The 27,814-nt window shown below is 43.2% G+C and overlaps 1 protein-coding gene across 6 annotated transcripts in view; it reads left to right on the forward strand.

Moving 5' to 3' along the window:
- DPF2 (double PHD fingers 2) overlaps window positions 1-27,814 on the forward strand; it is a 39,782-nt gene that overhangs the window by 7,183 nt on the left and 4,785 nt on the right. For 4 of the 6 annotated variants that reach the window (XM_040409418.1, XM_040409421.1, XM_040409423.1 and 1 more), the window contains exons 4-7: window positions 3,158-3,318; window positions 5,793-5,885; window positions 7,940-8,018; window positions 21,824-21,865. In XM_040409418.1, the coding sequence (XP_040265352.1) occupies window positions 3,158-3,318; window positions 5,793-5,885; window positions 7,940-8,018; window positions 21,824-21,865 (375 nt within the window). The remainder of the gene's footprint in view (window positions 1-3,157; window positions 3,319-5,792; window positions 5,886-7,939; window positions 8,019-21,823; window positions 21,866-27,814) is intronic. The other 2 variants (XM_040409422.1, XM_040409425.1) reach the window with 1 other exon arrangement.

The following is a 27,814-nucleotide window of genomic DNA, read 5'->3' on the forward strand; positions in this document are numbered from 1 at the left end:
GGTCAGTTATCTTCATTGGTGGCGCAGTGCGCCTCCCCTCCCCCCCCAACACCCTAGTATAATAAACATTGGTGGCGCAGTGCGCTCCCCCCCCAACACCCCAGTATAATAAACATTGGTGGCGCAGTGCGCTCCCCCCCCAACACCCCAGTATAATAAACATTGGTGGCGCAGTGCCAATGAGGGTTAAAAAATAAAAATAAAATTAACTCACCTTCTCCAATTGATTGCGTAGCTGCCGGTCTCCTGTTCTTTCTTCAGGACCAGTCAAAGGACCTGTGGTGACGTCACTGAGCTCATCACATGGTCCATTACCATGGTGATAGATCATGTGATGTACCATGTGATGAGCACAGCTCAATTGACTTTCTACTAAGCATTCTGTATTAAAGAATGCTATTAAATAAGGGCTCATGCACACGACAGTATTTTGCGTTCAGTATACTGGCCGTTTTTGTAGTTCAGTATGCGGAACATATACCGAACCATTCATTTCAATGGTTCAGCAAAAAATACTGAAGTGTCTCCGTGTGCCGATCTGGATGTGGCTGAAAGCATTTGTGAGACGCATCCGGATGCGGATCCATCTTACAAATGCATTGCAAGAACGAATCCATCTCTCCGCTTGTCATTCGGACAGACGAATCCGTCTTGTATCTTTTTACACATTTTTACCGGTCTGCGCAGACCGGAAGGATGGATCCGGCATTCCGGTATTTTGAATGCCGCATCTGGCACTAATACATTCCTATGGGGAAAAATGCCGGATCCGGCACTCAGGCAAGTCTTCAGTTTTTTTCGCCGGAGATAAAACCGTAGCATGCTACGGTTTTCTCTTTTGCCTGATCAGTCATAATGACTGAACTCAAGACATCCTGATGCAAACTGAACGGATCGTTCTCCATTCAGAATGCATGGGGATATGCCTGATCAGTTCTTTTCTGGTTTAGAGCCCCTAGGACGGAACTCTATGCCGGAAAAGAAAAACGCTAGTGTGAAAGTACCCTAAAATATTAAGTTTAAATCCCCCCCCTTTCCCAATTTTACATATAAAATATATAAACAATAAATAAATAAACATCTTACATAGCGCTGTGTCCAAAAAGTCCGAACTATAAAATTATTTAAAAAATCTCCTATGCGGTGAGCACCGTAACAGAAATAAGTAAATAAAAACCATGCGATTCGCCATTTTTTTTTAGTCACCTTGTCACCCCAAAAAATAGGATAGGACTGTTCTATTATGGGCCGAACGTTTCATAAAATGCGAAATGCACGCGGCTTTTTTTTTTTGCGTGGTATCGCAATACTTTTTTATGGTGACGAAAGCGAAACAACCCTACGCCGATCTGATCGGCGTAGCGTTGTCACGATACCAAAATTTTCATTCAGTTTCGATATGGCGACTAAAAATTTAATTTGGCTCCTAAATTTTTCAGTTCAGGAGCCAATAACTACTAGGTATTTTTTTTTTTGTCTGGAGCACTGCCCCAGGTGACTCTCTGAAACATGACATGCTGAGGATACAGTTTAATTTTTTTTTTTGTATAGGTTTATTTATTTTTTGCGCATTGACTGGATGAGATTTGGTAAAATCTCCACCACTTTGCTGATAACTATAATATGCTTTGGATTTTCCACCCCGCGATTCTGCAGCATATGTGCATTTGTTTTCTTGCCGTTTGCTGCATGCACCTAGAAAGGCACATATGTAAAGTATATACTTAGTTCCCCATTCACCCGACACAGGCCAAAAGAATGTCCATGACGTATTCCTCCGACAGAAGGCTTAGACCCAATGTGAACAGGGCCTCACATGGTTACGTGCTGTCATTTTAAGGAACAGCAGCAACATCCCACAGGGGGAGTCTTGGGGCTTTTCCAGGGATTTTCACTATTTAGTTATGCACTAAGCGCCATACCTCCCTGCCTCTCCAGTCCTGCACTCTGGCTCCCATTGGTCCGTCTTGTTCACATCATGTTTACTTCTGGATGGGGTGTGGACATGGTCGCCTGCGCTGCTGCAGCCCATGACTGGCTTTGGTGATGTGGCATATCATTTCAAACTTTTGGGAACCAAAACGTTTCACTATTCATGTTCTATAATAGCAGAATTTCCATTAATTGTTAATTCCTTCTCCTAGGTACTCTTCCTTTTATGGATGCATTTTTTTGTAAATGTACTTTATTGCATATTTTTGGAATGAGACAACTACCAAACAGCTGGCAAAAATAGAAGTTGATTATAATTGGTGTATTCCTTGTGTTGGAGTTGTGAACATAGCAGACGTTATTTCTCACTCCTGTCATTGGGTTACCCCAACAACTAACCGTTTAGACTTATGTCATTAGGAGGCGAAAGGTTCATTCTCCTTGTACACAGTCTATGCCCCCTGCAGTATGCAAGCTCATCTGTTTTAACTTTAAAGGGGTTTCCAGTTTATGATATTGATGAACTACCCTCAGGATAGTTCAATATCAGATCGGCGGGGGACTGACTCCCAGCAACCCCGCTAATCGGATGTATGGATAGACCACAGTGGACGTACGAGTGCTGCCTTCTATTCTGTCTGCTCGCATTCAGCATTTCAGTAGTAGTTACAGCTCCTTCGTCTCATTCATAGTGTAACTATTACTGCTCCTTCCCATTCTAAAGGAATGGGAAGGAGAAGCTGTAATTACACTGCTCGCCACTAAAATGCCGACAGTGGTATTGCTTCACTGGTAAATGAGAATGGGACACAAACTTTAAAATCGGATATATTAGTAAGGAGAATATATGCATATTTAAAACTGATTTCTTAACATTAGCTATAAAGTGGACAACCCAACATTTTGCAGTTTCAGGGGCCTATACCATAGTTGTTGTGTCTTCCAGTAAACTCTCCAAATTCCTTCAGTTCCAGTAACCGTATTTATTCAGACAAACTGCAGGATTACCCAAATTGAATTTACGGCCAGTGGTGTGGACCCAATATTAAAGCTAATGAATGTGTTTATGATATATACCGGTAAATTAAAACGTGAAATATCTTAATTATTTATGGTTGATGCAAACACAAGACCCATCCAAAAAGGCGTGGAAAACTGTGGAATTAAGTTTTGAGACCACAATGTATGTTCTAATTTTTAATTTTTTCCCCCATTTCTCATGTAGACCCTGAGCAACTTCTGAAGAAAGAAGGCTTTATACCACAAGATGGCAGCAGCCTGGAAGCTCTTCTGCGATCTGACCCTATTGAGAAGAGAATTATTCCTGACCCTCGAGATGACGACAGCCTCACAGAGTTCCCCTCTGTTGCAGGTCGAGCACGGAAGGTACAGACCTACGACGGGAGGCAGCGTTACGTAGCGATTGGAGTTATCACTGTAAAGTCAGGGAGGGGACAGCTTAGATCCACGAGGCACAGCTTAATACTCTATCAGCAGTTGACTGACTTTGATACATTTCGATTTCATGCATGTACGTATTACAGCAGACATTTTTATGTCATTTACAGTCAGTTATGTTGATTATTTCTGACACATTAGAACGTTGGAGCTGGGCTCTAGTTCTACCTTTGTAGTCATTACTAAGGCTATTTTCACAGCCTGACGGAATTCAGACGCCAACGGAATGCCCGCCGGCCCCATTAAAGGTGTTGTCCGGGTTCAGAGCTGAACCTGGACATGCCAAGAATTTCAACCAAGCATTTGTTTGCAGCAGTTGAGCTGCTGAAACCTTTTAGCAGATGTCAACTAAGGCAGCCAGACATTTCCCCTGCATTGGCAGCTTTGCCCTCTGGGTAATTGAGGTGAGCTCCTCACCATCACGGGCACATGGCCTGATAGTACAGCCCCTTTCAGTTGTACTTGCATTGTTATGTAAATCTTGCTTTATTTCAAGCTTTGCACAGAGCGCTGTGACATGGCTGGACTTCACATAACCCCTTGGGAAATCACATGCTCATTCTCTCTCCGGTACGCATCACATCTGATAAACCTCAGAGACCCTGCATCACAGGGAACACATCATTTTTGGCATTCAGTCTCCTGATATGATACATATCAGCAGGAAATCAAGAGTATATTGCATCACATTATGATATTTTAGTCTAGAAATATGAAATATAAATATATATATATATATATATATATATATATATATATATATATATATATATATATATATATATATATATAAAAAATATTAGTATCCATGACTTAACAGCTTAAGGGCTCTTTCACACTTGCGTTCTTTTCTTCCGGCATAGAGTTCCGTTCAGGATGTCTTCAGTTCCGGACCGGAATGTTTTTTGGCCGGAGAAAATACCGCAGCATGCTGCGCTTTTTGCTCCGGCCAAAAATCCCGAAGACTTGCCGCAAGGCCGGATTCCAAGGCTGGAATACACGCCGGATCCGGACAACGCAAGTGTGAAAGAGGCCTTAAAGGGGTTCTGCACTTTTATTTAAAGGGAGTCTGTCACCTCCATATGGCCATATACAGTGCTTACATGGCTCTGTAGCAAACCTATACAGGAGTGTAACGGTACCTTTGTTCTTTTCTTTAGACTTGCACAAGCAGGAAAAACAAAGTTTAATTCATATGCAAATGAGCACCCGCAAGTGCCCAGGGGCGGCGTTCAGTGTGTAGGTGCCCAGGCTGCTCTGCCTTCTTCTCACTTTACTCCTCCCCAGTCTCTTACTTTGCCCTATCGATGAGGCAAGAGACTTGGAGGGCAAAGGCAGAGACTGGGGAGGAGTAAAGTAAAAAGAAGGCAGAGCAGCCTGGGCACCTACACACTGAAAGCCGCCCCTGGGCACTTGCGGGTGCTCATTTGCATATGAATTAAACTTTGTTTTTCCTGCTTGTGCAAGTCTAAAGAAAAGAACAAAGGTACCATTACAATCCTGTATAGGTTTGCTACAGAGCCATGTAAGCACTGTATATGGCCATATGGAGGTGACAGACTCTCTTTAACTGAGGATCTATCCTCTGGATAGATCATCAGCATCTGATCGGCGGTGGTCCGACCCCTGGGACCCCCGCCAATCAGCTGTTTTGAGAAGGCAGCAGCGCCGCTGCCTTCTCACCGTTTACCGCAGGCCCAGTGACGTCACGACTAGTATCAACTAGCGTGGGCGGGGCTAAGCTCCATTCAAGTGAACAGAGCTTAGCCCCGCCCAGGCCAGTTGATACTAGTTGTGACGTCAGTGGGCCGGCGGTAAAAGGTGAGAAGGCCGCTGCGCTGCTGGAGCGCCACTGCCTTCTCAAACAGCTGATCGGCGGGGGTCCCGGGTGTCGGACCCCGCCGATCAGAAGCTGATGATCTATCCAGAATTGCAGAACCCCTTTAATATTAGCTATGCCTTATCTTAACGGGTACTTCTGTGTCCCAAATATTGATGGCCTAACATTAGGATATCCTACCTTTATCAGATTGGAAGATGTCCAACTATCGGCCACCCTGCCAGTCAGGGGTTGTGGCGTCTTCATTGTCTACTTTGGTCCTTCTACCTGCACGCTGTCTACTTAGTGGTGGAAGTGCAGGTGATTGCACTAGTAGACAACGTGCAGATAGATGAGTCCATGTAAATATTGAAGCCATAGCTGCACTTCCATGAGCGCTGTGGCACTTTCAAACAGCTGATCGGTAGGGATGCCTAGAGTCAGACTCGGCCTCACTGATTTGTTTTTGATGGCCTATCCTAAGCACAGGCCATCAATTGTCCCGACCACTTATATTTTATTTTCTTCTGTTGCTCCTCTGCAGCAAATGAGTCATTCAAATATGTTTATATTAATCCCTTAGCGTATATTGGATCCTGATGATTTTTTAGATGACCTTGATGATGAAGATTATGAAGAGGATACACCCAAAAGACGGGGAAAGGGAAAAGCTAAGGTAAAAAAAAAAAAAGGCTTTATATGTGTTTAGCATTCATCTTAAAGCCTCATGCACATGTCCGTGTGATACCGGCCTGGATTTCTTCTAAGTGCCAGAGCGCACGGCGTCATTGGTTGCTATGACGCCGTGCGCTTCCTGCTGTGGCCGCAGTACAGTATAGATCATACCAGTGTATTACCGTACTGTGGCGGCAGCAGGAAGCGCACGGCGTCATAGCAACTAATGACGCCGTGCGCTCTGGCACTCAGAAGAAATCCAGGCCGGTATCACAAGGTCCGTGTTTCACGGACGTGTGCATGAGGGCTAACTTTTGTTTTGATCGTGTTGCATTTTGTGCCTGGAAGTCTGAGCTGTAATGCAGCATATATGATTTTCTAGTTCTACTTCTCTTGAAAGATATTCAAAATTGACCATTTGAGTAGAAACTGTAGACATGGAGACGGAATACAACTTTGTCTCCAAGCCTTCCACATTTGGGGTGAGAGCCTCTAATCCATTGTTCTCTGAATCCTATAGCAAGGTTCCCATTCCCCTGGTTTAGTTTTTAAAACATTTTTATTGACTTACAGAAATAACGACACTGTACAAATAAGCAATCGACAGGTGCACATACACAAGATGAACCTATTAAATACAGTTCCAACAAATATTACATAGTTTTGTCCAACAATGTATTACAATCTGTTGTCATTAAAGCACTTACCATAAACATTAAAGTACTTTTATTCTAATAGACATGTTTCTACGTAAGTAAATGAACGATAACAACATATCGCTGAGTACAGATAATACTGATTCTATAAAAGCAACTAAGAGTACACGATGTTTAGGCAGGTTATATAACGGAGTATTCTGAATTTCTTCCAATTCCCCCCATATCCCTTCAAACACAGAAGCAGTGTTCAACTCCCAATGAGCCAGTTGTTCCATTCTGTAGGCCTGATCACACTTGGCAAGCCATTGTGAGACCGCTGGGGTGGCCGTATCTTTCCAGTGTGTGGCGACAATTAGGCGCACTGTTGCAGGCGTGCGTCTTGTCTGTTATTAGTGGTTACTGGAATCATACCTAAAAGGCAGACCTGAGGTGTGAGACATATTTTATCGTGGCAAATCCTAGACACTGTCTCACAGACACTTGTCCAAAATGGGACAATCAATGGACACGTCCACCAAATGTGTAGGAAGGAGCCTGTACTATGGAGGTATCTCCAGCACAACGACGAGGTTGTAGTAAAAAGCCTGTGTAATCTCTCCGGTGTATAATACCATCTAGTGAGCATTTTATAATAATTCTCTTGGAGACGTTAGGGGTTAGCCTCCGTGAAGGGTGTATGCAAATCATCCTCCCACTTCTTAATAAAGGACGGTCTCCTAAGCATTTCATTAGGAAGGAGGAGGTTATATATTTTGGATATCTTCTTCATGGGCTCTCCCCTACCCATAATCATATGTTCGAAATCTGTGTGAAGAGTGTTCCCCGGCACCTTAACTTTCTTCAGAGCCTGGAGGAGATGCAGCTGATGTATGCTGGAGAGATTGGAAATAGGATTTTTAATGCAGTATCTTTCAAGGGAAAAGAATCTTAGAAATAAATACATTTGAAAGCTAGCGACTAGGTTATTGTTAGGCCTGTTTCACACTGGCGTTTAATCGTTCTGGCAGTGGAACGGCCTGCCAGATCAATACTACAGTGTGCACCCATGTGCTGCCGGAAGTCTGCCTGGCCCCATTCATTATAATGGGGGAGCGGTGTAGATCTGGCCTCAGCACGGCAAATATGTTGAGAGGTGGCTGGAGAAAAACCGCTGCATGCAGCAGTAATTGTCTGGCCACCTCTCTGCATATTTGCCGTGCTGCGGCCAGATCTTTGCCACTCCCTATTATAGTGAATGTGGCTGGGCGGACATCCGGCAGGCTGTTCCCCTGTCGGAACAAGATAAACGCCAGTGTGAAAGAAGCTTTAGATAATAGCTAGAGGTTAGCAAACTATTAATGGTTACATGATATTATGTCATGTTCTTATCTGCAAGGAGTTTATCTTTCATTTTTAGGGAAAAGGTTTGGGCAACGCCAGGAAGAAGCTTGATGCTGCAGCTCTGGACGACAGGGATAAGCCATATGCCTGTGACAGTGAGTCTGATTTCCTGTTTTTTTGCATATTTTAAATTTTGCATATGTTGGTTTTAGCTGTTTATTACTCAGGACTTCATTTGATTGAAAACATGCTTTCATAGGGCTTTCTCTCTGTGCATTTATTCTCTTTTGAGCTTTATTTCCTAAAGCTGTATCACTTGTATGAAAGTTAAACTGTAAAATCAAGTTGCCTTAACTTTTGAGAACTTTAAATTTGCACATTCATTTTACCTTGGAGCCTCCTCCTGTTTTTTTTTTTTTTTCCCCTTCATTACTTTCCAAGACTAGTTTTGTCAACTAATTATAATGTGAAAAGTAAGCTGACAAGTTAACCCTTTTTAGGAAGGCTGTGTTGAAGGGTACAACTAAACTGCACAGTCGTGTCACGGTGAGCGCGGCACTTCCCTGTAACAGCTGATTGGTGGGGTTGCCAGGACTCGGACACCCACTGATCTAATGATGACCTAATCATTATCAATACCTGAATAAATCCTTTAATGCCATCAGTACAGCCGTGATCAGGCAGGAACACACAGCATTATCATTGTCGTATTACGGGAGCAGTGTTCAGTCTGGGAAATACTGCTGTCACACAGAGCATATTTCCCACACTGAATATGCTTGTGTAAAATTGCCCTAAGATGTTTTTTTTTCATGCTCCTATTATTGTTCTGTGTGGGTTATACAATTAGTTTCAGCAAGGGAGATGGTACTGAAGCCTAAAAGGTCACTTTGGAGCAGCATTATTCTTAAAACGACATTAGGGGGCACTTGGGAGTAAGAATGAAACATAACTGTAGTATTGGATCATATTATGTTTCCTTCTAAAGGAAAATGAATATCTTTTGCAGATTTCATTAAGAGTTGTCTGAACTGTACAGTCCCTTTCTGAATTGCAGCTGCTGGTTTGATAGGCTGATCACTGCTTGTCCAGCTTGATAAAACTGTCGGGGATTTATCTCTGTGCAAAGGGAAATATAGCATTACAATAAATTAATTTAAATCAACGGCCGTCCATGTAACGTGTATATGTATGTGTGTGTGTATATGTATGTGTGTGTGTATATGTATGTGTGTGTGTGTGTGTATGTATATATGTGTATGTATGTGTGTGTATGTATATATGTGTGTGTGTATATGTATGTGTGTGTATGTATATGTATATATATATATATATATATAATCTCACACGTGTGTGCGCATATAGACAGGGGCCGTCCTGATGAGGTTGTGTCAATCGCTACAAGTTGAATTTGGTTTGGGTGCGGGTCGCTTGAGCTCCATACATGTAAGGCTACTTTCACACTGGCGGTTTGGTTTCCGTTTGTGAGATCCGTTCAGGGCTCTTACAGGCGGTCCAAAACAGATCAGTTTTGCCCTTAATGCATTCTGAATGAATAAGGATCCTCTCAGATTGCCTCAGTTTGGCTCCGTTTTCCTCCGTTTCTCCTCCATTCCGTTTTGGAGGCAGACACTAAAACGCTGCTTACAGCGTTTTGTAGTCCATCTGACGAAACTGATCCAAACGCATCCATCCTGGCACACAATGCAAGTCAATGGGAACGGATCCGTTTTCACTGGCACAATAGAAAACGGATCCATCCTCCATTGACGTTCAATGGTGCTCAAGACGTTTTGGCTATGTTACAGATAATACAAACGGATCCGTTCTGAACGGATGCAGACGGTTGTATCATCTGAACGGATCCGCACCAAACGCGATGTGAAAGTAGCCTTAGACATTAAGCAATTTTTTGTGCAGCATTCAGAATACTGACCTCATACGTGACCTCCGTCATATAACAGAAGTTACTTGGAAAGTAAATGTAAGTATATACTCGGTAATGAAATAAGGTCACTTTACATACCAGACATCCTAAAGACATCTGCAGATGCTGTTTCTTCCCATTTTCTCTGCTCTGCTTATTGGCTTTTGCTATATCTGGTAATTAAAGGAAACTAATTTGATTATTGAATATTATCTGAAAATGGTCTCTTGAGTTTGTATGATTGCTACGTAGGTGCAACGCATTCACTCACGCATTTCAGGCAGGCAAAAACTACAAAGGAACTTGCGCAGCTTTGCTGCCTTTGCACATTCTGTATGGTTCCTTTAACACAGAGCAGCACAGTCTCTCTGCACTGCTGGGTAGTGGACAGGCTCTGTCAAACTTCAAGTGTATGGAGATATTAACCTATAGGAGCATGTTCCTAGGAGAGAATATCTTTGTACATATGGGGATTGATGAGCATGCCATGATTTTTTGAAATCTGTAGAGGGTTGGATACCACATCGGTACGAGAGCCCTGAGCTGAGAGGAGCACGGGCACAGGCAGGAGTCCGCTCCGATCAGCTAAACCCTGGCAGAGCACATCGGTACAGGGCACTGGTGTGCTGTGCCAGAATTAGCTGGGGGGGAGCGCAGGCAGGACAGCGATCTGTGCTCCCTCCTGTGCAGCGTTCTTCACAGAAGTAGAAATCCTTACAGTGCTGACAAGCCAGCGCTGTACGGGAATAATGATTTTAAGAAGTAGTACTATCATGAACTATGGGTACCTTTTTTAAGTGGCCAAACAACATAATTCATTAGTAAAGAGTTTAAAAGCAACTTGTATAAAAGTTTAGGTACTCTTTCGAGGGGTTGTCATTTCAGCAAGTGGCGTTTGTCATGTAGAGAAAGGTAATAAAAGTCACTTACTAATGTAATGTTGTTAACCATATTGCTTTGCTGGCTGGATTCATTTTTCCATCACATTATACACCGCTCGTTTTCATGGTTATGACCACCATGCAATCCATCAGTAGTGGCCGTGCTTGCACACTAGGAAAAAGCAGCAGTCTCTGGTGGCTGGGACTATGGGAGCACACATAGACTGGTCCCTTTATCTATAGTGTGCAAGCACAGCCACCTCTGAAGAATTGCAGGGTGCTTGTAACCATAGAAAAAAAGTGTATAATGTGATGGAAAAATGAATCCAGCCAGCGAAGGAAGCAATATGGATAAAAATACATTAGTAAGTGTCTTATATTAACTTTCTCTACATGATGAATGTTAATTGCTGAAGTGAGACAAGCCCTTTAAGGGCGAAGTCAGGGCCAGACGTGATCACGTTTACGCTGCCTGGCTCTGTCAGAGTGCAGAGAGCAGAGCCACTAGGTGTAACGGCAACGCCCCCATTGCTCCTAGAGTCTCATTTGCATATATTAAAACATTTTTCTCAGCAATGCGGACACATATGAACATGGGACCAACACAGATGCCTTCATCTGCCAAGCGCACATGTAACAGGTCACAGTCAGTGTCATAGGTACAGATCTGCTGACACATGCCCTTTAATTTAAAGTTGCATGTTATTTAAATGATGGGAAGCAATCACATTTGTGCCCAAGTTAATTAATTTATTCAAGTGTATTATATTGAAAGTGGACAGTTTGATGCACTACCTATCAGTCTCAAAGACATGAGGAGACAGACAGTTTTGTAAATGTCCCCATTGTGTTCAGGTGCTAAAAATATTTTTTTCCCCATAAAAATTGGTAATATACAGTGTATGGTGTGTATATATTCAGTGTTTGTTTCCTACATTTCCAAAGCAAGGTTCCCTTTGCCAGCTCATTAGTGGTAAATGCCCTGTTCATTCCCGATAATTGTGTGCTCATCAGAGGAGGTGAGAGCTGCATTTACATGTACGGGAAATAGGGACCGCCACTGTGACCGCTTGTCCCTGTAGAGAACCATTGTTTCTGGGTAGCACGGTATAGACAGCACGATCTGCTGCCCAGAAAGGATTATTGCACCAGTGATGCCATCACTTTATGAATGAGCATTTGCTTGATCATCGGGGGATTGGCGGCATCTTTACACAGGGCAGTTATTGGGAAGCAGTGTTCCCAATCATTGTCCTGATTATCATTTGGTGATCTGCACATCTTATCTGCAGTACTACTTGTGTATTACTGCATTTAATAGTCTAGAAACATGGTGATTAGATTCCCTTTAGCCATTGTTTGTTCCCATACAGTTGGTATAATCATGATGATTGCTACTTTTAGTTTTTTTTGCAATTTTTGCTGATTTATTTATTAAATTTTTCATGTTCCTATCTATTTAAAGGAAATACCTATAATTAAGTACTTTCATACTAGGCCTAATAATATGTTGAGACTTTACATTAGCCATCACATTATCAGGCTCCATCCACACGTCCGCAATTCTGTTCAGCATTTTGCGGAACGGAATTGCGGACCCATTAATTTCTATGGGGCCCACTATGTGGTGTCCTGATCCGGAAATACGGATCCGCACTTCCGGGTCCGCAATTCCATTACTAAAAAAAATAGAAATGTCCTATTCTTGTCCGCAATTGCGGACAAGATTAAGCATTTTCTATTATAGTGCCAGCGATCTGCAGTCCACAAAATGCGGAACGCACATTGCCGATGACTATGTTTTGTGGATCCGCAAAACGCACACGGATGTGTGAATGGACCCTAACAAGCAGGTATATGATGACAGATCTCACCTCTGTGTCGATAACACAGGATCCACCATTCACAATAGGTGTTATCACAGCTTATCTCCTCCCTGCTGACCTCTGCTCAGGTCACAGAGCATGCCTAGAAAGCTCTCCCATAGAAGTCAATGCTGTCCCTTCCTGTTCATTGTGTCTATGGCCTAGGTCGCTGCTCTCAAAGAACAGGAAGTATTCACATTTTTTAGACCTTGTGGCCAGCGTGGAGGCTACATGATTTTAGGATTTTAAAATCTATATAAACAGGGACTTGGAAAATGTAAAAAAATAATAATAATAATAAAAAATAATTTAAACAATGGACAACTTTCTGGTCACGCATTCCCTTTAAAAAAGAAATGTTACTTTAAAGGGATTCTGTCACCTCTTTTTACCCTATAGAGATGCGGACATGCACGGCTAGATCACCGCTAGCATGTCCGCAATATACCTGTCCCATATCTCTAAGTGGTTTTATTGAGTGTAAAAAATGATAGATATATATATATATATATATATATACTGCTCAAAAAAAATAAAGGGAACACTTAAACAACACAATGTAACTCCAAGTCAATCACACTTCTGTGAAATCAAACTGTTCACTTAGGAAGCAACACTGAGTGACAATCAATTTCACATGCTGTTGTGTAAATGGGATAGACAACAGGTGGAAATTATAGGCAATTAGCAAGACACCCCCAATAAAGGAGTGGTTCTGTAGGTGGTGACCACAGACCACTTCTCAGTTCCTATGCTTCCTGGCTGATGTTTTGGTCACTTTTGAATGCTGGCGGTGCTTTCACTCTAGTGGTAGCATGAGACGGAGTCTACAACCCACACAAGTGGCTCAGGTAGTGCAGCTTATCCAGGAATGGCACATCAATGCGAGCTGTGGCAAGAAGGTTTGCTGTGTCTGTCAGCGTAGTGTCCAGAGCATGGGGCGCTACCAGGAGACAGGCCAGTACATCAGGAGACGTGGAGGAGGCCGTAGGAGGGCAACAACCTAGCAGCAGGACCGCTACCTCTGCCTTTGTGCAAGGAGGAACAGGAGGAGCACTGCCAGAGCCCTGCAAAATGACCTCCAGCAGGCCACAAATGTGCATGTGTCTGCTCAAACGGTCAGAAACAGACTCCATGAGGGTGATATGAGGGCCCGACGTCCACAGGTGGGGGTTGTGCTTACAGCCCAACACCGTGCAGGATGTTTGGCATTTGCCAGAGAACACCAAGATTGGCAAATTCGCCACTGGTGCCCTGTGCTCTTCACAGATGAAAGCAGGTTCACACTGAGCACATGTGACAGACGTGACAGAGTCTGGAGACGCCGTGGAGAACGTTCTGCTGCCTGCAACATCCTCCAACATGACCGGTTTGGCATTGGGTCAGTAATGGTGTGGGGTGGCATTTCTTTGGAGGGCCGCACAGCCCTCCATGTGCTCGCCAGAGGTAGCCTGACTGCCATTAGGTCCTGAGATGAGATCCTCAGACCCCTTGTGAGACCATATGCTGGTGCGGTTGGCCCTGGGTTCCTCCTAATGCAAGACAATGCTAGACCTCATGTGGCTGGAGTGTGTCAGCAGTTCCTGCAAGACGAAGGCATTGATGCTATGGACTGGCCCGCCCGTTCCCCAGACCTGAATCCAATTGAGCACATCTGGGACATCATGTCTCGCTCTATCCACCAACGTCACGTTGCACCACAGACTGTCCAGGAGTTGGCAGATGCTTTAGTCCAGGTCTGGGAGGAGATCCCTCAGGAGACCGTCCGCCACCTCATCAGGAGCATGCACAGGCATTGTAGGGAGGTCATACAGGCACGTGGAGGCCACACACACTACTGAGCCTCATTTTGACTTGTTTTAAGGACATTGCATGAAAGTTGGATCAGACTGTAATATGTTTTTCCACTTTAATTTTGAGTGTGACTCCAAATCCAGACCTCCATGGGTTGAAAGATTTGATTTCCATTTTTTTATTTTTGTGTGATTTTGTTGTCAGCACATTCAACTATGTAAAGAACAAAGTATTTCAGAAGAATATTTAATTAATTCAGATCTAGGATGTGTTATTTTTGTGTTCCCTTTATTTTTTTGAGGTGTGTGTGTGTGTGTGTGTGTGTGTGTGTGTGTGTGTGTGTATATATATATGTGTGTAAATCAGATTCCTGCACTTTTTCATAACTTCGGTAGATCCACCGCCAGATATAGGGGTTAAGACCGGCGTCTAAAATGCTGGTATTAATGGGGTTATCCAACCCCAAAAATGCCCCCATGCCCGGGCCTCTCACACAGATTATATTTACCTCGCTCCTGATGCACGGCCGCTGCTGCATCTCGTGTCACCCGCAATGCTAGGAAGGCTCAATCCTGTTGCAGTAAAAGGATTTGAAACCGTGCTGCTTGGGATCCAGTCGAACGCTATACAGGTGTAAGAATCAGGGTATTAGCCTCCGTCCTCCTATCTCAAGGGGTTCAATCCGCCTCTGACACCTCCTCTGTAGGATTAAATGACCGGCATATAGTGAAGTACCCTCTTAGTTGTTGTTAAAAAAAGGTTTTATTCTACTCAAACAATGGTAGATAACAGGCATAATAAAATCAATTCGAACTCCTGCCCGACCCGGGTTTCGCTCTCTGGCTTCCTCAGGGGCGACAACTGCGCATGTCCACAGCTGGGCCCTTTAAATGGCCCAATCTCCCTTTCTCAAGCTGTGGGAGCCATAGCTCAATCAAAGTGTATTGAAACACATGAGTAAAATACAATACATTTAGCGTATCAATACTGTGACAAAAACATTTCACCATAGTACAAAATCAACCATACAAAATATATTCAAAGTTATCAGAGGTCAGTTAGACCATTTTAAATAGTGCCTATGTTTTTCCTTATCATGTCGCCGCAGCCTTGTAATATATATAACCTCATCCATATATTTAATTATCCCTATTCCCTAGACCATATTCATATATTGGGTATATCTTCCTTTTCACCAACCTTTATTTCATATTTTTCAAGGGCCTCTTGATATTACCAGGCTGCGGCGACATGATAAGGAAAAACATAGGCACTATTTAAAATGGTCTAACTGACCTCTGATAACTTTGAATATATTTTGTATGGTTGATTTTGTACTATGGTGAAATGTTTTTGTCACAGTATTGATACGCTAAATGTATTGTATTTTACTCATGTGTTTCAATACACTTTGATTGAGCTATGGCTCCCACAGCTTGAGAAAGGGAGATTGGGCTATTTAAAGGGCCCAGCTGTGGACATGCGCAGTTGTCGCCCCTGAGGAAGCCAGAGAGCGAAACCCGGGTCGGGCAGGAGTTCGAATTGATTTTATTATGCCTGTTATCTACCATTGTTTGAGTAGAATAAAACCTTTTTTTAACAACAACTAAGAGGGTACTTCACTATATGCCGGTCATTTAATCCTACAGAGGAGGTGTCAGAGGAGGATTGAACCCCTTGAGATAGGAGGACGGAGGCTAATACCCTGATTCTTACACCTGTGTAGCGTTCGACTGGATCCCAAGCAGCGCGGTTTCAAATCCTTTTACTGCATGACTTTCGAGTGTGAATACCCACCACACTACATTGGAACCAGCAGCGCAAGTAATTGTCCGTGTTCTGGGACACAGGACTGACATTTCTGTTTCTCTTCAATCCTGTCGCAGCCTGCTATTGGCTGCCCCAGCCCCCCACCGGATGTTTTCATCTGTGCGACGGGGAGATGCAGCTGCGGGCATCTGGAGGGACGCAGGTGCCAGGGAGCAAGATAAGAACAATGTGTGTGAGGGGCCTGGGTATTAGGTGGGGGGGGGGGGGGGTGGATTTTGGACACTTAGGCACTTCCTTTAGCATTAATTTAGGAATCTGTAGATTTTTTTGTTACACAAATGTGTATATTAGACCAAAAGATGAAATGTGATGTAAACATGGCCTAAGATCTAGCCGCCCTGTCATGTGTTATTCTAAGAAGCCATTATGCTGGTTTCACTGATTCTTTTTAGTGTTGTTGTTTTATTATTATTATTATTATTATAAAAAAAAATGTTTTCAGTAAAAATACGGTGTCTCCAGATGTTGGCTCTACGGCTACTTTCACACTGGTGTTTTGGTTTCAGTTTCTGAGATTCGTTCAGGGCTCTCACAAGCGGTCCAAAACGGATCAATTTTGCCCTAATGCATTCTGAAAGGAAAAGGATCCGCTCAGCTTGCCTCATGCATCAGTTTGCCTCCGATCAGTCTCCATTCCGCTCTGCAGGCGGACACCAAAACACTGCCTGAAGCGTTTTGGTGTCCGTCTGACGAAACTGAGCCAAACGGATCCGTCCTGACACACAATGTAAGTCAATGGGGACGGATCCGTTTTCACTGCCACAATTTGGCACAATAGAAAATGGATCCGTCTCCTATTGACTTTCAATGGTGTTCAAGACTGATCCATTTTGGCTATGTTAAATTTAATTAAAAAAACGGATCCGTTCTGAATGGATGCATGCGGTTGTATTATCTGAACGGATGCGTTTGGCAGATCCATGACGGATCCGCATCAAACACGAGTGTGAAAGTAGATTTAGTCAGTTAATGAAATGCAGTACAAACATGCATTTTTGAAAATTGCAGCATGGTCTGGCTATGTTTTTTGGCTCGTTTTTTTTGCATTGTTGTGCCATAGTCTGAGCTATGCAAGGCTTTTCATAGTGAGTGCAAGTAGGAGCTCTGTTTAGCACATCGCTGCTCCTGCCTGTGCCCGTTCCACTAAAGCCTGGCATGGCACATCTACGCCAGGCTTCAGTAGAGCGGAGTTGGCACCGGCAGGCGCAGCGAAGTGTGGAACAGTGGAATCTGTATATCGCTAACATGTCAGCAGGGTACAGATTCCAAAGCGTGATAGACCTCTACATGTTAGGGGGGGGGGGGGGGGAATAAAGTATATTTAATAAATTCATTACATGTCATTTAGAGTAGCCAGGCAAAAACGATATATAAAGGAGTCTGACACGATGAACTCTTCCCTCCGTTGTATGACCTCCAGGTCATGGGCTTGGTTTTACTCTAGCATCCGGTTTCTCTTATTTTCTAAGTTGTTTGCTAGGACGTGGACGGTGCTCGAGGTGAGGTATCTCTCCACTTTGAAAGAATAATTCCTATTTGTGCTCAAACATCCAGAAACCAACATACATACAACAGCTGCGAAACAGGGGGCACCATCTGTGTTACCGCATGCATCTGTCACACGAGAAGCAGTGACATGCCTTCCCAGCGCGTCCGCACCATCTAGTCTGTTGGATCCAAACAACTAAATCTGTGACACAATTAAAATATTAGGAAGGGAGGCTGAGTATAGTTTAGCTTTTACACTGAATTGATCCAGTCGAAGCATCAAAATCATCAATTCATGAAGCAAGCAATATGTTGGCACTACTATTAATACAATGATTACTATATTTAGTGGGATATATTGCTCTGCTTTAGAACCATATGCTAAGAGCCCAAGTTTAGTGTGCAGAAATGTTCTAATCGATTCGTCCCAGCATGTATATGAATACATCACATGCCGTATTCCGCATGGCATCTGTGTGGTCCCGGTGGGGCCTTTGGCACAGGAGTCAGTTATCCCTGACTATTTGATTATAATTTGGCTAGATTTTTAAAAAAAATTGTCAGAGGGGGCTGTGTAAATGAAGGGGACAGGGATAAATAAAACTCTTTAAATGTCTTGCACTGCTGCGCCGGGCCCTGCCATTCCACATTTATCCTTCATGCTGTCCACTGCAGGCAGTCTCTGGCCTCAGCGGTCACCGCTTCTTGCACATTAGTGACCAGTAGAGGATGAAAGGCATGTGACTGGAATCCCCTTTTATAGGGAATCTGTCACCAGTTTCATGGTGTCCTAAGGGCACCATAAACTAGTGACAGATCTCCTTAGCAAAATACTGTCACTTTCTTTAGTGAGCCGTTTTGCTAAAGTCTTGTGCCAAACAGCTCGAGCGTATGATTGAACGAGCCCCCATATTTATGAGCTCCTGGCTTTCCCTGCGCACCTGCTGCTGATTCATATGGATAAAAAAGCTGTCAATCAGAGGTAAGTGGGCGGGGAGAGCCGTGAGCTCATGAATATGGGGACTCGTTGGCATGTGCTGGAAATTTTAGAACCTGGCAGCATAAGGGCTCATGCACACAAACGTGTTTTCTTTCCGTGTTTTTTTTTTTTTTTACAGAACCATTCATTTCAATGGGTCCACAAAAGAAAATGGAAGTTACTCCGTGTGCATTCCGTTTCCGTATGTCCATTCCGCAAATTAATTGAACATGTCTTGTTATTGTCCGCATTATGATCGAGGATAGGACTGTTCTATTAGGGGCCAGCTGTTCCGTTCCGCAAAGTACGGAATGCACACGGATGTCATCTGTATTTCTTGCGGTTCCGTTTTTTTGCGGACGGCAAAATACACACATTCATGTGCATGAGCCCTTAAACTGCTGACAGATTCCCTTTAACTTTACAAGCAGGAAGGTAATGTGAGGCCTGGAAACTGGGATCCCCAACTGAACATGATTTTCAAGCAGAAATGGATATGCATGAACGGTCTTATTTCCATCAATACATGAAAAGCTGAATATTTGGAAACACTTTGAGGGTAAGGCCATATAGGCCAACATTGACATGGCTGCTCCACTGCTGAAAACGGCAGCAACAGGCAGCCACTCTGACTTTTAAAGTTGATTTAAGTGGCCTCATGATATTTATTTTGCCAGAAAACTGCTGTTTCACCCTCAAAACCACATAGTTAGTACAAATGGCTGCCCAGTTTTGTGGGTGCAGCTGCTGTTTCCTGGTAAAATCACGCAGCCACTTTACAGTCGGTGTTTCTGTGGTTTCGGTTCAGATTGAATTAAAGAGGTTGTGAAGGCAGTATATTTTGCTGACCTATCCTCAGGGGTCTGACACCAGGCACCCCACCGATCATCTGTTTGAAGAGAAGATGGCGCTCCATGTGAGCGCTGCTTCCTCTTCATTACACTATGCGTCGTCTTCCTTTCAGTGGAGGCGTGATGTAATTACAAGTACTCGTTCCATTCAAGTGAGTACTTGTAATTACACTGCACTTCAGAGATGACAGGCAGTGTAATGAAGCGGAAATAGCGCTCACATGGGGCACTGCCCTCTCTTTAAAACAGCTGATTGGCGGTGGTGCCGGTTGTCGGACCCCCGAAGATCAGATATTGATGACTTAAGTGAATTGTGTTCGGATTGCTTTAACCCGATTCTTTTAAAAACTACCATAAGAATATGGGCTCAGTCCTACTGTAAAATGTCTGGCCCCCGCAGAGGTCTATCCGAAGTTTCATTAGATAACGTCTCGCATCTATCATGCATCACTTTGTTTATTCGCATAAATTACTGTAAAAAAACATACAAAGTTAAACTCTGCTTTATTAATGAGGCATGAAGCCAAGTTCGGCTTAGTATTACAGCAATCCGAACCTGATTCACTCAATATATACAGCCTGCACAACCCCTTTAAGAAATCCTTGGACTTGGTACAGGTATAGTCAAGGTGTCATTTCATGCAGGTTTGTACTTTCCTATAAACATGTTATATTTTTGTCATTGATTCAGATGTGTGTTAAAACCTTCATGTAATGTGACGGTGAATTTCTTCACAAATCATCCTTGAAATGATTCTCTCTGTAGTTTGGAAACGTCAGTTTGGTTTTGGGTATTTATATGTCTAAATGTGATCCAGAAGCAATCACTGCTAAGCACCCTTTAGGAATAAGAGTCTGACTTGCAGAACAATGAGCTCAGCTGTATCCAGGTTAGATTTTACTTTTCTGCGGCAGACAGATTTTCTTAAAGGCCTTAGGGCTGTATTACAGGAGTCGATTAGGCAGACGATTGTTGAGAGGGAAGCGCACATTCCCGGCAATCGCCTGCTCGTCAGCGGAGGAGACCACTGCTTTGGGTAATTGGCGGCAGTATTAGGGCCCTTGCACACAACCGTATGCTCTGAGACATACCGTCCGTGAGCAGGCCATATGTCCCGGAGCGGCATTGATCGTGCTCATGGGAGCACACAGCATCATAGATTACAATGATGCTGTGGACGTCGGGCCGCCTGCGGTGCTATTGTCCTGCATTCATATGATTTTATGAGTGCAGTACAATAGCCCCTCGCGTGGCCCAACCTGCACAGCATCATTATAATCGTGCGCACGATCAATGCCCGGGACATATAGTCCACTCACAGACCGTATGTCTTGGAGGGCATACGGTCGTGTGCAAGGGCCCTTACACTGCCAGATCAGCGCTGATCAGCCCAACAATCGCCTGGTGTAATACAGGCTTTAGGCTCCATTCACACGTCCGTATAATGGGTCCGCATCTGTTCCGCAAATTGCAGAACGGCTGCCAACCCGTTCATTCTCTATGGGGACGGAATGGATGCGGAGAGCACACTATGTGCTATTTGCATTTCCGGAGCGTACCCCGGATCTTCTGGTCCGCGGCTCCGGAAAAAAATGGAACATGTCCTATTCTTGTCCACAATTGCGGACAAGTATAGGCAGTTCTATGGGGGTGCCGGCCGAGTGTATTGCAGACCCGCAATGCACTACGGACATCTGAATGGACCCTTAATATGTATATTTGGTGCAAGTTTTTTCTTAGCCAAAAGTGAGATTTTCAGCCAAACCAGAAGTGGATCCAAGTAAAAAAGGAAAAGTGTGAAGGAAACGCTTGTACACCTTTTCCTCTTTTGTAAACACCCCGTGTTTGGCTGGTGTGATTCCAGATTTGGGCCTCTTTCACACGTCAGATTTCGGTCAGTGATTTGCGGCTCTAAACACAGAACAGGAGCAGATCTTTCCCTTATCTCTTATGTCTGTGGAGGCTCCAATACTGGTTTTGGCTCATAATCCCTGATGGAAATCACTGACTGAACACTGATATGTGAATAAGGTTTTATATGCTTTCCTGGGACCTTATCCACATCTCGGATTTTGGCTTAAAAAAAATAATCTGTTCATCCCCAAACATTTGGATTCCTATTTAGGAATTAAAATTAAAAAAAACTGCACCGAGTTGAGAATTTGCATATTTATTCTTTCTTTAATGGCAGTGTTTTCACATTGCTCGCATCAACTGATATTTTAATATTTTAAATTGGTGCCCCCTTTAAAAAAAAAGACCTTTGCTTCAGTTGCTCTTTCTGCTCTTTGTGTAGGTAGCATACTCACCCTTTTCTCTCTATTTCTTTCTTTCCTTGTTTCAGACAGTTACAAACTAAAGCAAACTTCGAAATTCTCCGAAAGAGGTAGTTAAACTTGCTCGCTTGTGGCGCTAGTTTGCCATCTTCCCCACTCTGCCCATCTTCCTTGGCGTTGCAGCTTAGCATGCTTTGTCTCTTCTCAGCGATGCTAGTCGCCATTATGGTGCTGTCTGTAAACTTGTGCCTATCTGTCTCTCATACCCCATTTTATTAGTATGCTTCTGTCTTGGCACCTTGACTTCTTGTAACCTTGGGGTGGTTATTGTGCTGATGCTTTTGTGGTCCAAGTATGTCCAAGTTCTTGCTATCTTTCTTAGGTTTCCTGCACAATAACCTGCCACCTGCCCTAATAAGTATGAAGTTTGGCTCTGTGTGTGCAATTCTGCTTTTGTAAGCCTAGTCTGCATTTCCCTTTTATCTTCTTTTGCCATACACCAGCGTATAATTATAGGCTCCTTTCAAAGGGGCACTTCCATCAGAAAGTTGGAGTTTTTTTATTTTATTTCAGCTGTACAGTGCTATTGATTTTTATCCTTCTGTAGCAGTTAACACAAATAATTAAACCTCCTATATAGTTATCTAATCCTTCATCTTCCCACACATTACTGCTGATGTGAGGAATATGTTATCTTGGGGGTAATCTCATGATAATTGTAGGTGTAGGATTGATATAACAGTATGACAGCTTTATTGGGCCTAGATAAAGATGCCCATAATGTGTGATACTCTGAGTCACTATCAGAGGCACTCTCTATGGTTGCAGTGATAGTCTGACTCAAAGGAGTTTTCTAGGAGGAAGTTATTGACGACCTTTCCTCAGGATAGGCAATCCGTATTTGATCGATTGGGTTCTGACACTGCACTGCCACAGACTGTGCGCATGTGGCTGTCTGGGTCTGAGCTGCACCTAGTACATGCGGCCGATGAATGTGGCATCACTGGCTTAGGCCTAGTTCACACAAACGGTTTTTTTTGCGGGTGTACGGGCCGTTTTTTTGTGTTCCGTATACGGAACCATTCATTTCAATGGTTCCGCAAAAAAAAACCTGAATGTGTTCCGTATGCATTCCGTTTCCGTTGAAAGATAGAGCATGTCCTATATTTGGCCGCAAATCACGTTCCGTGGCTCCATTAAAGTCAATGGGTCCGCAAAAAAAACTGAACACATACAGAAATGCATCCGTATGTCTTCCGTATCTGTTCCGTTTTTGCTGAACCATCTATTGAAAATGTTATGCCCAGCCCAATTTTTTCTAGGTAATTACTGTATATGCCATACGGAAAAACGGAACGGAAAAACGGAACAGAAACACAACAGAACTCAAAAACGGAACAACGGATCCGTGAAAAACGGACCGCAAAAAACTATAAAAGCCATACGTTCGTGTGAACTAGGCCTTAGGAAGAGGCTGTAGAGCTCCTGTGAGTGCCATGTTCTCATCACTAAGCTGATCAGGGGGTTTGCCGGGTGTTGGACTCTCTCTGTTCCATGATGATTATCTGTCCTGAGGATAGACCATCAATATACGCTCTCGAAAAAACCCTTTAAGCAAGGAAGTTAATGCACCAGAACAGGGCGAAGAATACATAAAGTGACTTCAAAAATATCTTTTGCAAAATACATAGAATATGCGAATATTCTAGGTTGTTAAAATGAAATTATTTTTTTTGACGGAAGTGTCCCTTCAAGCTGCGGCACAATTGGTCCACAAAGTCTTAACTGTGATTTCCGCTTCTGGTAAAGCCAGCTCTGCTGATGAATAGCCCTTTGTATTACACATTGCAAGTTTTGTCTTTCATACCATTTTACAGCTATAGACCGTGGCCTGGGAATAAAGTAATCGGTTCACATGAACACTGCATGTTTGCCTCGCACGTCATTATGGATTATTTTCATTACTGTGGTTCAGATAAACCTCTATTAAGCACATTCAGCCTCCACTGAGGCTCATTGCCCTTGGTCATGTTGTAAAGTGTACACAAGTTGACCAGTGGTATATAGCCTTTTATTCATAAAATGTCAGAGGTATAATAGTTTGTGACAATAGTCATTGAGGAGATTTATTACTGTTTTAGGCCTCCTACACATGACTATCAGTTTTGTGGTCTGCAAAATATGGATGCGGACCCCTTGTCTTCAACGTGTATGTGGTCCGCATTTTAGTGACATATTCAAACCATGTGTTTTCTGCATCTGTATGTCCGTTTCGGAATATGAAGAACATCACCTATACTAGTCCACAAAATGCGGACACGTTGAAGTAAAAAAAATTTAGATGCAACACTGACCTCATTGGTATTTTGCGGATCTGTGATCTGCGGACCGCAAAACGGATACAGTCATGTGTATGGGACCTGAAAGGGACACGTCCATTAGAAAGGGTAAACTTTTAAACTTTTTGTATTATAATATATATATATATATATATATATATATATATATATATATATATTTTTTTTTTTTTTTGTAGAGTTCATTCTGGCAGTAGTATGAACCATTGCAAATTTAAAACAAAATATTGTCCTTCTGTAGCAGGTAAAACTCCTTTAGAGACAGGTAATCCCTTGTCAGTTTACTACAAGGGATTACAAGTTGGGCTACTTTCACACTCACAATTTGGTTCTCCGTTTGTGAGGTCCATTCAGGGCTCTCACAGGCGGTCCTAAACAGATCAGTTTTGCCCTAATGCATTCTGAATGGAAAAGGATCCGCTCAGAATGCATCAGTTTGCCTCCGATCAGTCTCCATTCCGCTCTGGAGGCGGACACCAAAACACTGCCTGCAGCGTTTTGCTGTTCGCTTGACGAAACTGAGCCAAACGGATCCGTCATCATGGCACACAATGTAAGTCAATGGGGACGGATCAGTTTTATCTGGCACAATAGAAAACGCATCTGTCTCCCATTGACTTTCAGTGGAGTTCATGACTGATTCGTCTTGGCTGTTACAGCTAATACAAATGGATCCGTTCATGACGGATGCATGCGGTTGTATTATTGTGACGGATCCGTTTTTGCAGACCATGATGGATCCGCCCAAAACGCGAGTGTGAAAGTAGCCTTCATCCTCATTAATAGTAGGTGTAGACTTTGGATAGGCTCTATTGTTCTCCTGCTAGTCCTAGATAAAGATGCCCACAGAAGAGCACTGCACTGATCAGTGTAATGGGTGATGCTCTAATTGAGTCACTCGCCCCCCTCCCTCTATGGACGAATTGAATGGTCTAAAAGTCAAGTGACGCTGTTTTCCGTACTAAAAGTCCAAATAAAGGAGGAAGTTAAGAGCCAAACAGGAAGTACATGTACAATACATGACTTACATTAGAGTATTCTCGTATTGGATGTTAATCATTTTTTTAATGGAAGTGTCCCTATTAAATTTAGGCAGCTTAGAACTAGACCAGGCAGGCACAAGATGTGCTACACTTATGGTGGCTCACACTTTAGGCCCTTTCTCTTTTTACGTCACCTTTTGGTTGGCTTACATCAGCCTAATATTTAGTGCTGCTGTTTTGGTACCTTTTAGCCACATCCGTTTTCTAGACACTTTCCACTGTATTCACAGATCTGGCGCACAGCATGCACACCAGTTTGCGCCACATATTGAGCCACTTTAGTTTAGTCAATTCAGCCAATGTTCTCTACTGGGCAGGCAGCCATTTAGTTAAGTTCAGCTAAGAGCTCCTGTATCTTTCCCTTATTTTGGTGGTACTGGATCTGCACCTTAGACAGGACTGGACGACTATTTGTTATGCTCTATCACAGCCGCCTGAGAGAGAGCAATATGCTTTATATTTTATTGCTTTCTCCTGCAATTACAGTTATAATAAGGGCACGTTTTTAGTCGTGCAGAATTAGGCTACATTCATACGGCTGTGTCTGTTTTTCGGTCAGCAAACCACATTTCCGCAAAATGCAGATACGGAGACAATTTCTGCAGGCCCCATTGTCAAAACACCTATTCCTGTCCACAAAACAGACAAGAATAGAACAGAGATGCCCAACCTGTGGCCCTCCAGCTGTTGCAAATCTACAACTCCCAGCAAGCCTAGAACAGCCTACAGCTATCATCATTGCATGATGGGAGTTGTAGTTTTACAACAGCTGGAGGGCTGCAGGTTGAGCATCTCTGGAATAGAACATGTTCTATAATTTGCCACACGGATGCGGACAGCACTCAGATGACATCCCTGTGCTGCCCTCATTTTTTGCCGCCCCATAAAAATGAATGGATCCACATGCAGTCCGCAAAAAAAATGCGGATCGGACACAGACCAAAAATACAGTCGTTTGAATGAGGCCTTAACTGTATGGAGATGATGTAATTGTCATGTGGTGTCAGGTATTTTGGGTTTGCTTTTGATATTATAACTGAGTTAAACGGTTTATCCCATGAAAAACATTTATCACCTATCAGTGGAGTAAGTGGTAAATTTTGGATCACGGAGGAGTTGGATTGCTGGGACACACAGCTTTCCTTAGAATAAGGGGTCCCATAGTCCCATCTCTGAATGGAGTGGTGATGTGCAAGGCTGTGCATCATTCCATTCACTTCTGTGATGGTCATAGACATTGTCATCCTGAGAATAGGTGATAAATACTCCCGGTGGGATAGCCCTTTTTAGGGTATGTTCACACGGCTGACTTTGCTGCTAGTGTTTCAGATACCGCCCTAAAATTTTGGTGGCGGGCGTGTGGTGTTCGCCTTACATTATTTCCAGTAGGCGGCTGTGCTACAGTTTGCACCGTGGCTGTTTAAAGACACAACTGTACAAGGAAAGGGCATGCCCTTTCTTGTCGTGGTATTTGGATGGAAGCCATGGTTGGGTGTCCAATCACAGTTTACCTTCATTCAATGGGGCTAAACTGTGAGAGGGTCTAAAAAACTGCAGCAGATTGTGCCTTTGCAAAATCTGCTGTGTGAACGTACCCTTAAAAAAGATCTGTGACCACAAAATGCAGTGCGTTATAGAGCAGGAGGAGCTGAGCAGATTGATGGTTTTGATTCAGTACATATACATATAAATCTCAGCTTTTTCTAATTTTATTGTTCACGTGGGAGGTGTGATCAGTGACTGATGGCATTCGCTGTGTAAGTGTGTATACAGAGATGGCTGTCAGTCTTTGATCACACCTCCCAAGTGAACAATGAAATAAGAAAAAGCAGAGATTTATATGTATTAATTATAAGTATATAAAACTATATATCAATCTGCTCTAGAACACGGTGCCTGCAGATTGCACTTTGTTTTGTGGTGACAGGTCTTTAATATAATTCCAACCACTCATGACCTATTATGTCTTGTCCATGGTGAAGCTTTTGGCTTTATTCCTCTGTTTTGTCCTCCGTATGGATTGAGCTGATCCATGTGTTTCTTTTTATTGCTTTTGGACTCTCAAAAGTGGTTTTGACTTTGATCCTCAGGTTCATATTCCACATTTACTTTCTTCGCTGCCAGTACATGTGGTTTACTCTCCTTTTTTTCAACTTTTTCTTGCTTGGTAAATACAGGTTGTCAGAAACGTGCACAATTGATCACTAAGTATACATGCACACGACCATGTCTGTTTTGCAGGCTGCAGCCCACGGATCTGCACAATACAGATACCTTTCGTGCGCAATCTTCTACTTTCTCAGTCTCATAGAAATGGCTATTGTCAATTTTCTGCACTGAAGCCAGACTAGATTAATTGGAGATTCTGCTGCTCACATCCATGGACTGTTTGGAAAGAGACACGTGGGTGTTTTCATCACCCTTTATATACTTTGGAGATGGAAATACTAAGCGCCTCTCCCCACCCTGGCCGCTTCACTGGCCCCAGTTCTAAGGATATGCCATAAACGTCTTTCATTGCAATACCCATTTCAATGATTAGTAAAGACAAACCTATATTGTACAGAGGTTTTTTTTGTGCATCTCCTGCCTTGGTCTCATGGTCCTAGATTATAACCTTCAGCTTTTCTGCCAGTCCACTCACAGCTTTGCTATTTCA

The sequence above is a fragment of the Bufo bufo genome, chromosome 10, assembly GCF_905171765.1.
Source record: "Bufo bufo chromosome 10, aBufBuf1.1, whole genome shotgun sequence".
NCBI classification, from domain to species: Eukaryota; Metazoa; Chordata; class Amphibia; order Anura; family Bufonidae; genus Bufo; species Bufo bufo.